The sequence below is a fragment of the Bison bison genome, unplaced genomic scaffold, assembly GCF_000754665.1.
Source record: "Bison bison bison isolate TAMUID 2011002044 unplaced genomic scaffold, Bison_UMD1.0 scf7180017864196, whole genome shotgun sequence".
In the NCBI taxonomy this organism is placed as follows: Eukaryota; Metazoa; Chordata; class Mammalia; order Artiodactyla; family Bovidae; genus Bison; species Bison bison.
Genome location: NW_011494768.1, coordinates 2,272,149 through 2,285,231, shown reverse-complemented (window position 1 = coordinate 2,285,231; position 13,083 = coordinate 2,272,149). Strand labels below are relative to the sequence as shown.

Genomic DNA, 13,083 nt, shown 5'->3' with positions numbered 1-13,083 from the left:
ACAAAATGAGTGAGGATGCCAGTGTCAGTTTATACATTTAATATTATTAAATCTTAACTTGTTACTCCCTTAGATTCAAACAGAATTTTTACATTATTTTTCCTCCTGTATCCTAGTAGATCATTTTATGCACCATCTAGGATGTGCATAATCAACTTTGTATATTAGTGGTGTAGTTTGTAGGATAAGGGCTTCCTTGGTAGCTCAGCAGTAAAGAATCTACCTGCCAGTGCGGGAGATGTGGGTTTGATCCCTGGGTGGGGAAGATCCCTTGGAGAAGGAAATGGCAACCCACTCCAGTATTCTTGCCTGGGAAATCTCAAGGACAGAGAAGCCTGGTGAGCTACAGGCTATGGGGTTTTAAAGAGTTGGACACACTTAGCAACTAAACAACAACAACAACCCAAAACAGTTTTTAGGGTAAGATTAAACTGCTTGGCATGGTATAGAGATTTCTGTGCATTTTTGTTTTATGTTTCCAGTTACTTTTCAAATTTGTGGCCATTTTCCTCCTTGTATTAATACCTTCATTAAATTATTCTTGAATAGTTTATTCAAAGCTCAAAATTCTCTAAGCTAGGCTTCAACAGTATGTCAACTGAGAACTTCCAGATGTTCAGGCTGGATTTAGAAAAGGCAGAGGACAAATTGTCAACATCTGTTGGATCATCGAAAAAGCAAGAGAATTCCAGAAAAACATCTACTTCTGCTTTATTGACTATGCTAAAGCCTTTGACTGTGTGGATCACAACAAACTATGGAAAATTCTGAAAGAGATGGGAATACCAGATCACCTGACTTGCCTCCTGAGAAATCTGTATGCAGGTCAAAAAGCAACAGTTAGAACTGGATATGGAACAACAGACTGGCTCCAAATTGGGAAAGCAGTATGTCAAGGGTGTATATTGTTACCCTGCTTATTTAACTTACATGCAGAGTACATCATGTGAAATGGCGGGATGTCCTGATGAAGCACAAACTGGAATCAAGATTTCTGGGAGAAATATCAATAACCTCAGATGTGCAGATTACACCACTCTTCTGGCAGAAAGCAAAGAAGAACTAAAGAGCCTCCTGATGAAAGTGAAAGAGGAGAGAAAAAGTTGCCTTAAAACTCAGCATTGAAGAAACTAAGATCATGGCATCCAGTCCAGTCACTTTGCGACGAATAGATAGGGAAACAATGGAAACAGTGACAGACTATTTTCTTGGGTTCCAGAATCACTGCAGATGGTGACTGCAGCCATGAAATTAAAAGACGCTTGCTCCTTTGAATAAAAGCTATGACCAACCAAGACAGCATACTAAAAAGCAGAGGCATTACTTTGCCAACAAAGCTCCATCTAGTCAAAGCTATGGTTTTTCCAGTAGTCATGTATGGATGTGAGAGTTGGACTATAAAGAAAGCTAAGTGCTGAAGAACTGGTGCTTTTGAATGTAGTGTTGGAGAAGACTCTTAAGAGTCCGTTGGACTGCAAGGAGCTCAAGCCAGTCCATCCTAAAGGAGATCAGTCCTGAATATTCATTGGAAGATATGATGCTGAAGCTCCAATACTTTGGCCACCTGATGTGAAGAACCAACTCATTTGAAAAGATGCTGATGCTGGGAAAGATTGAAGGAAGGAGGAGAAGGGGATGACAGAGGGTGAAATGGTTGGATGGCATCACTGATTCAATACACATGGAGTTTGAGCAAGTTCCTGGAGTTGGTGATGGACAGGGAAGCCTGGCATAGGGAAGCTTGGCGTGCTGCAGTCACCTCTTCGGGAGCTTTCCTTGAGACGGTAGTACTATATAACGGTAGTACTATATAGTGGCTAATGGTGTAGGCTATAGTTGTTGATGGAGATATCTATGTGGATTTTAATGGAAAGCTCTCGATTTGAACAAACTGCTGAACTTTGATGTGCTTCATTTCCCCATCTGCAAAATCGGGATAATTATACCATCAGTTTTGCTGAGTGTTGGAAAGATTATTTTAATTAAAGTATACGTGTGAAGGTCCTGGCACACAGTGAGTTCTTTATAAATGACATCAGCTGTCGTTAATTCTAAGTGTTTAAAAAGTGTTATAATGTTATAATCAAGACTTATAAAGCATTATTTATATCACCTCCACAAAGGTATTATTAAATTGAAAGGACATTTTTATTGTTGATGGCATCATAGACTTAAGGAATATCTTGGTGGTTGCTTTTCTTGTGCTTTTAGCATTTGTATGTATTTATCTTAGGATATTTTATTTTATTTATGTAGCTATTATTTTTTATCTTACCCATTTCCCCTTTTGTCTTATGAACTCCTCCAGAGTTAAGGTCACCTTTGTACCTGCAGTGTATAAATGTATCATTTGGCACATAGTGGACTGTCAGTAGATGTCTGAAAGAGCTTCTTTCTGAACTGTCACAAGAATGTTTTCCTCATCAGGCTTTGATCTTTTTTTTGCCTGCTGAGTGTTAATTTGACTCCATTCAAATATGGAGTCACTAGATTTGTATTTTGGTATTCTTCAAGCCCACATCAACTCTTGGTTAATTTAACATGGTTAATATTTAAATTATAAAATAATTCCTGAACTTAAAAGTTAAATACAAATGGAGATTCTGCTTTTATTTTGCAAGAACGTTTACTGAAGATGACCATAGAGGAGAGACGCAAAGAATACATAAGGGACTATGTTCCCCTGAACACCATCCCATCGTGGAAAGAGGAGATGAAGGGCAAGAGCCAAAATGATGGTAAGTTTCTCAGAACATTTTTTCAGGTAGATACCATTCCTATTTGTTTATGACCTCTGCAGGACAATTGGTGATAGAATGGAATAACTGGCACTTAATAAAGAGATGTCATTTTTGCTATATGAAATAACTGGTTGTCATTTAATTGTTTTTAGCAATCTACCCTGTGTTATTTAAACTTAAATTGTATTAACATAATTCGTGTTTGGAAATATACCACATTTATGTGGTACTTTTTTACAGTTACTTTAAAAAATCTATTCTACAGTAGTGTTTGGAACAAATGATATTAGGGATATGCTGCTTTGGTGGGATGGCCTGTTGGGTTTGTTTTGATTAGGTTCATTTGTAAAGTTATTTTAAGAATTGGATACAGTTGAAAGAGTGTATTAGGAAGAACAGAGAAAAACCAAATAACATTTCATGTAATTTTAGAGAAGAGTTTATATGTTGTATGATATGTTATGTTTACTTGTAAAGTATTTGTATGACAAAGTTAACTCAGTCTTAAAGTTTTTATGATCTAATGAGAGTCCAGATTGTTTCAGGGAAATATATGTGTTAGAATATAAATGAACTATTAAGTATTAGGAAGGTATATGGAAACAGTTCTACAAAAGCATAAGAGATTTAATGGATGTTTAACATATTATCTGTGAATGAATACTCATTGGTGTTAATAGTCTGAATGTGAAATTTAAGAAGAAATGGTGTTTTTTAAGGATATATAAATATTGAGAATGAAAGCTGATTTTATGAAAGGGACTTAAAACCTTCTAATTTCATAGATTGTGGTTTTAGATTGGAACACAATCTTAGATTGGCTTCCCTGGTGGCTCCAGACAGGGAATTATAGAGTATTCTATCGACCCAGATCAAGAAGATCAGCATGGAATTCCTATGGGCAAAATCTGGGAAATAGCAGCCAAATTAGCCTTTGGTGTCTGTGCAGAGAACATGTTTACCTCAGTGTTTGGGCTTTAGAGAGAATTTTGTTTTTCTAGGAAGGCAAAGTCTGTGGGCTCCTTTAGAGCTTACTCTGCCTGGAAACATGTGTGACCTTGGGCAAATGAGGTAGTGGCTGTACCCCAGGTTCTTTTGGGGTCACTGAACAAGCTGATTGAGATATACACATCTGACCTGCTTGCCCAGTGTCTTCAGCAAATGCAGTTGTTTTAATAATGGTTGAATTAAGACATCATTGAGAGAAGACAGTGCTGTGTAAAGAAAAGTGTATAGATCACAAGGACAGATTTCTGGGCCTTCTCTGAACTAGGGCCATGTGCCTCTTCATGTTTTGGTCTAAGTTACTAATTCTTTTGTTTATGAGAAACTGATAGTGAATACTTAAGCTCCACTTTTTGTGACAGGTGAATCTGTCTTTTACCTTTGCTTCATTTATCTGATTTTCTTTCTTCATTGCTGTTGTAGGTGGTCATTTTCTAAGGATGATGATGTATTTAAACAAATTTTGCATCCTGAAACAGGTAGATTTCTGTTGCTGCCAGAATAATTGAAAAAGCAATAGTGATACGCAGGCTACACTGCCCAGTTTTGAGTCTGCTCACGTCTGTGTAGAGGCTTGGCCTTTATGTTGGTTGCTTCTATTTGAATATTAATCATGAGAGACTTTTGGTTGAACTGGGTTGTTAGAGAACTCAAGAGTTGGGTATTTTCAGAGATACCACAGGCCAAAATGTTTCCCCCAATCAGAAAAGATACATTGAATAACACCTCACATTGTTATTCCCTAACAAGAGCCTATTATTTAATCATTTCTCCCAATATGAGCTCTATAAGTGATTTACAACTGCTGTCTATATTTCATTTTTTTCTTCAAGTTTTTTGATTGTGAATGTTTTTCATGAGGAACTAGGTGGTGTTATCAAAATTGTATTTCCATTAAACAATGTTGTATTTCCATTTAATGTTACTGTATTGTGACCCAGAAATTGGTGACTGGTCTCTTCTCTTTTTCATGAAATGGAATAATATCTGTTAATTTCTCTGCATTATATATATCTTTCATTGTGATTTCTTCCAGTGTTACCTATCCAGTGCTCAATTATACTGAAATATTAGTCAAAAGAGTTTTGGTATTTTATTACTTTGAAAGATCCTTTAAAAATATAAATCTTTGAAAAATGATAAAGGACAATTATATAGTAATATTTTTATATTTTATTTTTGAGTGTTTAAGCCACTGCTTGTAAATAGGTATGTATTAATATATAAGTAGGTATTGGTATTTATAATAATTTAACCTTTTAAGTATAAGATTTCAAACTAAGTTTTAAAAGACATTTGTTTATGGGTCTATGTCATTTAGTTTCTGATTTGTAGGAAAAGAATACTATTTGTTGGGCTAGCATAAGCATAATATTCCAATTTTAAGTTAAATAGTTTATTGTTTATTATCTGCGTTTTTATGGAAGACCATTTTGGCCTTGATGTTCAGGATTACATGGAATGATCTCAAGCTATTGTTTAAAATTTTTTTTCTTAATTTTGTTCAGTTTCCCTTTAATTAAATGCTTCTTATTATTGTATTGTAATAGACATTTAAATAAAAATGAGGAGAGTGGCCAAATGTATTTGTTGTAATTTTAAGCTGTCTTAACAAAAGGAAACCAAAAATTGCCAAACAATATAAAATCAATGTTTCTGCAGAAAGAAAGAAGCAAGTAGATGATATTTTTTACTTTGACTTACTAGTTTGATAATATCAGAAAGCCAGGGACCCATAGATGAAGAAGGAAATGGCAACCCACTCCAGTATTCTTGCCTAGAGAATCCTGTGAACAGAGGAGCCTGGTGGGCTGCTGTCCATGGGGTCCCACACAGTCAGATATGACTGAAGCGACTTCACAGCAGCAGGGACCCATAGAAGAAAGAATGGGAGATTACCCAAAATACTGATACCCCAAAGCCCATTTGCTTATTATTCATGGTTATATTTGTCAACTACTATTAGTAAATCTCTGAAATTACATGCTTCTGATTACTTCTTCCTCTGGTTAGCAATTATGTAATAATACTGATAATTATTAATAATATGTAATTATATAATTACATATTATAATTATATATAATTACATATAATTATATAATTATATAATTACATATTATATAATAATATGTAATTATAATAATATGTAATAATAATAATTATGTAATAATACAATTATGTAATAATAACAGTTGCTCTGTTGTAGGGAATTTTAAAATACTTGTTTCTCCTATTATACTGTTTCTCTAGCACCTGTAATAGTGCCTTATGCCTAAGTGGGCTCAGTTAATACGTTACATAAGAATGCCTCAGAGGTTAACAGTCTACAAAGGACAATGCTTTTTTTTTTTCCTTCAAACTTTAAAATGAGCATTTACTTCACTCTGTATAATAGGCTCCAGTTTCATCCACTTCATTAGAACTGATTCAAATGTATTCTTTTACACTCTTTTGGACTCTGTGGGAGAGGGAGAGGGTGGGATGATTTGGGAGAATGGCATTGAAACATGTATAATATCATATATGAAACAAATCGCCAGTCCAGGTTTGGTGCATGATACAGGATGCTTGGGGCTGGTGGACTGGGATGACCCAGAGGGATGGTATGGGGATGGAGGTGGGAGGGGGGTTCAGGATGGGGAACACGTGTACACCCGTGGTGGATTCATGTTGATGTATGGCAAAACCAATACAATATTGTAAAGTAATTAGCTTCCAATTAAAATAAGTAAATTTATATTAAAAAATTAAAAAAATAAAATAAGCATTTAAAAAGATATATAAAAATAGACTAGTATAATGAACCTTTATGTGCCCACCATCCAGTTTCAGCAGTTAATAATGATTAGTTTTATGTCATGTATATCCATGTTCCCTGGACATTTCTCCTAGACTATTTTGGAGCAATTCCTGTATATCTTACCAACTTTATCTGTAAATACATGTATGTATGCCTGTGCATGCATCTCTAAAAGGTAAGGGCACATTTTTGTTATTTTAATATAACCACACTACTACTGCACCTGAAAATTAAGAATTCTTTAATTAAATGTCCAATTAGTATTCACATTTTTCTCATTATCTCATAGTTTTGCTTTCTTGTATGGTTGGTTTGCTTGAGTCAAGATCTAAACGAGTTTCACATACTGCATTTAATTGATATATTTCTTAAGTCTCTTTTAATCTGTAGTTTCTTCTCTTTCTGTCCTTTTGCCTCTTGCAATTTATCCATTGAATAAAGTAGGGTATTTGTCTTATAGAACGTGAAATTTTGGATTTTACTCAGTGCATCTTTGTTGTGTCATTTAGCATGTTCCTCTGTCCCCCTGTGTTTCTTACGAGCCGGTAGTTAAATCCAGAGGCTTGGTCAGACTTGAGTTTTATTTTTTGGAAAGATTACTTTATAGATTATTATACATTCTTTTTTGCATAATGTCTGGTTATTGCTCTCTGTGGTGATTAAGACTGATCACTAGGTTCAAATATTGTCTGCCTAATCCATTCTTTGTAATGTTCCCTATCAACTTTTTGCCTACTGAATTTAGCAGCCATTGATGACTGATCCATTATTTTATTAGGGGTTGCAAAATAGTGTTATTCCAATTTTATCATTCCTCCTTGTTTATTGGACTTCTTTTTTTTTTTTTATTTTAAAATTCTTTCCTGAGAAAGAATTCTCATCTTGTTTTTATTTATTTATTTATTTTTATAATTTACATTTTATTTTTTTTATTTATTTTTTAAAATTTTATTTTATTTTTAAACTTTACAGAATTGTATTAGTTTTGCCAAATATCGAAATGAATCCGCCACAGGTATACATGTGTTCCCCATCCTGAACCCTCCACCCTCCTCCCTCCCCATACCATCCCTCTGGGTCGTCCCAGTGCACTAGCCCCAAGCATCCAGTATATAAAGAATTTTTCCTTATCAACTTTTTTGTTTTCATGCAGTACAGTTTATACAGAAAAGGCAAATAAATGCTGTTTCCTTTTATTTGCCTGTTTTCAGATTGCATTGGTTTTCTGAAATCTTATGAAAGTAACCAAAGGTTCTTTCTCTTTGAATCTTTCTCTTTAGTCCTTCTGTTGCTGCATATGGTAAATGGGAATGCGTCATTTAAAGTTAGTACCTGTACAATACATACAATTACTAAACTGTAGTCCTAGGATATAGTAGAAAGACAAAGATATATGAATGGATGGGTAGATATGATATAATAGAAGGATGGCATTGCTTCTTTGTAGGGACAGAAGTTCAGTTCCAAGGTTTAACTGGTGTGTGTTCTGTTCTCTTGTGCTACTTTCTTTGCTAAAGTTCTACTAGAATACCAGTCAGAGAAACATGATTTTGCCATGCTTAAGCTAATTGTCTCTTACTGGTTGCCCTTAGGGAAAATAGCTATAGTTATAGGGGGATTGTGAATCATTACTTTTAATGTTTATATGGAACAGTAAGGGATGAAAACTAAAATAATGAAGATGAGTTAGGTGGAAACTATAAAATTATTTTATTCAGGTATGACAAAATGGTAAAAGGGTCATTTAGAAACTTGATATTTCATATCTTATATGTAATATTCAAATCTGATTTATAGGTCATTTGAAAACATTTAACTAGAAAATACCTGAACTGTGAAGTCTTTTTAAGTCTGAATTTCCATTTTTTGAGGTGTATAGAAATATTTTGAGATTTATGGGTTTACTGAAGGCATGTGTGTTTGTTTCTTTTGATTAACTTAGAAGTTCAGCCTTATTTGCTCTCTTTAACTCACTTCTAGTTTTGAATAATTTTTAAGAGGTGACGGCAAACCAAAAAATATGTTATTTCTGTAAGAGGTGATGGCTGACCAAAGAAATAAAAGTTAAGTCCAAATTCTTGAGTCTCTCTATCACATTGAGATCTTATTTCAATGTTTTGGATTTTGTCATATTTTACCTATGTCCCAAGTTGACTGTTGATATTCAAAAATTATCAAAGAAAAAGTATCTTAGTCATGTTTCAGTTCCAATGCAGAGCCCTGTATTGCTATCCTTAGTAAATTAGCAATAACTATTTCCTGAATGTCAGTATATTTATTAATCACCAGAAATGAGGAAATAAGAATATAATTATGTTGCTGAAAATCAGATGGACGGGGTAAGGGACCATGTGGTAAAACAAATTTAAAAGTTTTAGTAACTATGATGAGGTGGGCTTTGCTACAGATTTTAAAACTATATTAATCACATTATTTTTATTAAATATTTAATGTTGTTTGGAAGACAGACCACAATTTAAAATGACTGAGTAGTTAGAAACATGGTATTTATAACAGGATTGAATTTAGTAGGGTTATAAAAATTGGAAAGGTATGTTTCCTATTATAGCCTTTTGATATTGATTCCTTTTAATATTTTCAATTTGAGCACTATACTTTAAAAGTAAAATAATCTATAGAAGCAGAAGAAAGCTCAGAGCAGAACACCTCAACTTTATTAGGTACAAGTCTTTTGTTTTCAGTGGGTGGTGATTTTTTTCCCCCATTTTTTACATGATCTTAAAATGAATTTAATTAAAAAACAGAAATCTCTTTTTGCCTCAGGTATCTAAGATCACTCAGGGTTATTCTTTTAACATTTATTTGTGAAGTTTCCATTACCTGTGAAGATGTTGCCCAAGTAGAGCTTATATTAGAAACAGATATTTTTCGCTCCAGAAGTGAAAAGTAGACTAAAGACTGGGCTTCCCAGGTGGCTCTAGTGGTAAGGAACTTGCCTGCCAGTGCAGGAGACATAAGAGACTTGGGTTCAATGCCTGGGTTGGGAAAATCCCCTGGAGAAGGAAATGGCAACCCACTCCAGTGTTCTTGCCCGGAGAATCCCATGGATAGGGTCACAAAGAGTTGGATATGAATGACGTGACTTAGCACACAGCACATACAGATTAAAGACTAAAATCCTAAAATGATCTGAATTCTTCTATGAACTGGCCTTTCTCCTTTTGGCCTCTTATTATATCACCCTTTTTCTTGGTCTCTGCATCTAGCCACACTGTCCTTTCTCTTTCTGGAATGTACTGTGCTCCTTCCCACTGCTGATGATTTATCATTTTGTTTTTATCTTCACATCTCAGCTTTCAGTTCTCAGACTGAAACCTTTCTATTCTCCCTGACGTCTTCCCTGAACCCTTGCTCTGAAACAGGTTCCTATATTAAATACTTTCATACAGCATTGGTAATAGTTTGTTTTTAATGTACTTAATCATAGAATTATCTGATCAAGGTTTATCCCCTTATAAAGGCTACTTACTGTGAACATAGGGACCATGTTGTCTGTCTTAACTCTCCTTTATATCCCTGCCATCTAGCATAATGCTTGATGCACAGTAGATATTTAATAAGTATTTGTTTTGTGACTTGAATAAATGATAAACTATTTGCCTGGTGGTATTTCATTTCATACATTATTTTTTGTCTTCTCACCTTTTTTTTTTTTCCACTGAATTATAAAGATTCATGTGGGAATGATGGCCTTAGAAATTAATCCAGTTGTTTTTAATGTAGATAATAAATACTTTTCCTGTCTGTAATATAAGGTCAGTCTTACTCTTTTAAAGGTTAGATAGCCTATTGATAAATAACAGTAAAGATTCTACAGAACTACTGTATAGATATTTAACTAGTTAGTTGACCCAAGGATGAGAATTCATGTGTCACGTGCATACATCAGCATTGTATATTGTTATTTGTAGTACTTAGTAACTAAACATCATTATTTTAATTTCTGTGTGCTTAAATGTCAACACAACTTAAGTTAAATGAGTGTAAATGTACAAACTTAGGCCTATTATATAACAACAGTCTTAAGTGTGGAAAAATTTTCAGGTATTCTGAGTGCCTGTATTTTGTAATTATTGATTTTTGACACATAAAAAAACCTAGAAATTATCTTATTATTATATCCTGTTTAAGCCCTTTACTGAGTTTATTGGTTTGCGTCAAAAAAGAACTTGGCTACAGATAAAGAATTAGGTTCCCATGGAAGAATTAAGCTGAGTAAGAGAATTTTGAGGATAAATGACGTTCACACTAATGTGTGAAAATATAAACAATTTTTGTATAGTGGTATTTTGTGTGAAGATGTAAGCATCAGTTTAGTCAGACATTTGTGAAATAAGGTTAACTTCTAAAATGGAGAAAAAAAGAACATGAAATGATATAGGGATTCATAATTCACTACATGGTTTTTGTTTTTCCTCTGCCTTTATCTTATCCTTGGTTTTCTAAACTACTTTCCAACACAGTTTTAACAACACATAAGTTTTATTGCACATTGCATTGTGTGCCACCAAGTGCTATGTAAATTGTCCTTGGATTTAAACTTGTTTTTTAAAATAATGCAGAAACAAAAATAAATTTTTTTTGATACATGTAAATATGACCCAGTTTTGAAACCACAGGATTTAAAGATCTTTCTGTGTATTTTATAGGTCCATAACTTCACCACAGATTGTGTTAGTTTTCTTTTTTAACCCATTAAATGAATTATACAAGTAAGTATGGTTTTACTTAAATCTATTTGATCAGTGCAGACAGATACTTTGAGATAGGTTATAGACTGGTGGCAGCCAAAGTCAACCTTCCCTCCGACCCTCGTCCCCACCTTGATTGTCTTTCCTGTATGAGTCTTCTTTTTTCAAATATTTATTTGTTACATTTTCATATAAGTGTTCAAAATAAGGATTTGAATATAATTTACTGTTTTATTGAAGCCTTTGGTTTAGGACAAGTTGGGAGTTATTGATGAAGCAAGTAACAAAATATAGGTAATAAAGTTCAATAAACATCCTTATGCCTGGCCATATGAATGCCAGGGCAGAAGATATTTGTGCATTTGGAGGTTTGGAAATACTACATTTTAGTTTGGTCTAGCTCCAGAGCAAGTCATAGATTTCAGATTTTTGTTTGTTTCCTGGAGATTGAATTAGGATATATTCAGTTGAGAATCCAGACTATCCCATCGTGGTAATTCTCCCATCAACTTAGATTTGAGATTATATCTGCCATATGAAAATAACAGAGTTAAGAGATTTCCCAAATTTTATACTTCTCCTGTACTAGTGATTCTGTTGGGGTAAAAACTTTCAGATTTTTTTTTGTTTGTTTGTTTTCCTTTTTGGTATAAGTTGAGGCTTAATGTATCAAATCCCTTATGATTATACAGTGGAAGTGACAAATAGATTTAAGGGACTAGATCTGATAGACGGAGTGCCTGATGAACTATGGACAGAGGTTTGTGACACTGTATCGGAGACAGGGATCAAGACCATCCCCAGAAAAAAGAAATGCAAAAAAGCAAAATGGCTGTCTGAGGAGGCCTTACAAATAGTGAAAAGAAGAGAAGTGAAAAGCAAAGGAGAAAGGGAAAGATATATGCATTTGAATGAAGAGTTCCAAAGAATAGCAGGGAGAGATGAGAAAGCCTTTTGCAGCGATCAATGCAAAGAAATAGAGGAAAACAATAGAAAGGGAAAGATTAGAGATCTCTTGAAGAAAATTAGAGATTCCAAGGGAACATTTCATGCAAAGATGGGCTCAATAAAGGACAGAAATGGTACGGACCTGACAGAAGCAGAAGATATTAAGGAGAGGTGGCAAGAATACACAGAAGAACTGTACAAAAAAGATCTTCATGACCTAGTTAATCATGGTGGTGTGATCATTCACCTAGAGCCAGACATCCTGGAATGTGAAGTCAAGTGGCCCTTAGGAAGCATCACTACAAACAAAGTTAGTGGAGGTGATGGAATTCCACTTGAGCTATTTCAGATCCTAAAAAGATGCTGTGAAAGTGCACTCAATATGTCAGCAAATTTGGAAAAGTAGGCAGTGGCCACAGGACTGGAAAATCAGTTTTCATTCCGATCCCAAAGAAAGGCAATGCCAAAGAATGCTCAAACTACCGCACAATTGCACATATCTCACACACTAGTAAGGTAATGCTCAGAATTCTCCAAGCCAGGCTTCAGCAATGCATGAACTGTGAACTCCAGATGTTCAAGCTGGTTTTAGAAAAGGCAGAGGAACCACAGATCAAATTGCCAGCATCTGTTAAATCATTGAAAAAGCAAGAGAGTTTCAGAAAAATATCTATTTCTGCTTTATTGACTATGCCAAAGCCTTTGTGTGGATCACAAGAAACTGTGGAAAATTCTGAAAGAGATGGGAATACCAGACCACCTGACCTGCTTCTTGAGAAACCTGTATGCAGGTCAGGAGGCAACAGTTAGAACTGGACATGGAACAACAGACTGGTTCCAAATAGGAAAAGGAGTATGTCAAGGCGGTATATTGTC

At 34.5% G+C, this 13,083-nt stretch overlaps 1 protein-coding gene across 1 annotated transcript in view; it reads left to right on the top strand.

The window, feature by feature from the left end:
* The first annotated feature begins 1,720 nt into the window (after positions 1-1,720).
* Positions 1,721-13,083, top strand: part of MACROD2 (MACRO domain containing 2) — a 2,254,506-nt gene continuing 2,243,143 nt past the window's right edge. Inside the window, exon 1 of the mRNA XM_010844154.1 lies at positions 1,721-2,738. Within this exon, the coding sequence (XP_010842456.1) occupies positions 2,636-2,738 (103 nt within the window). The 5' untranslated portion in view covers positions 1,721-2,635. The remainder of the gene's footprint in view (positions 2,739-13,083) is intronic.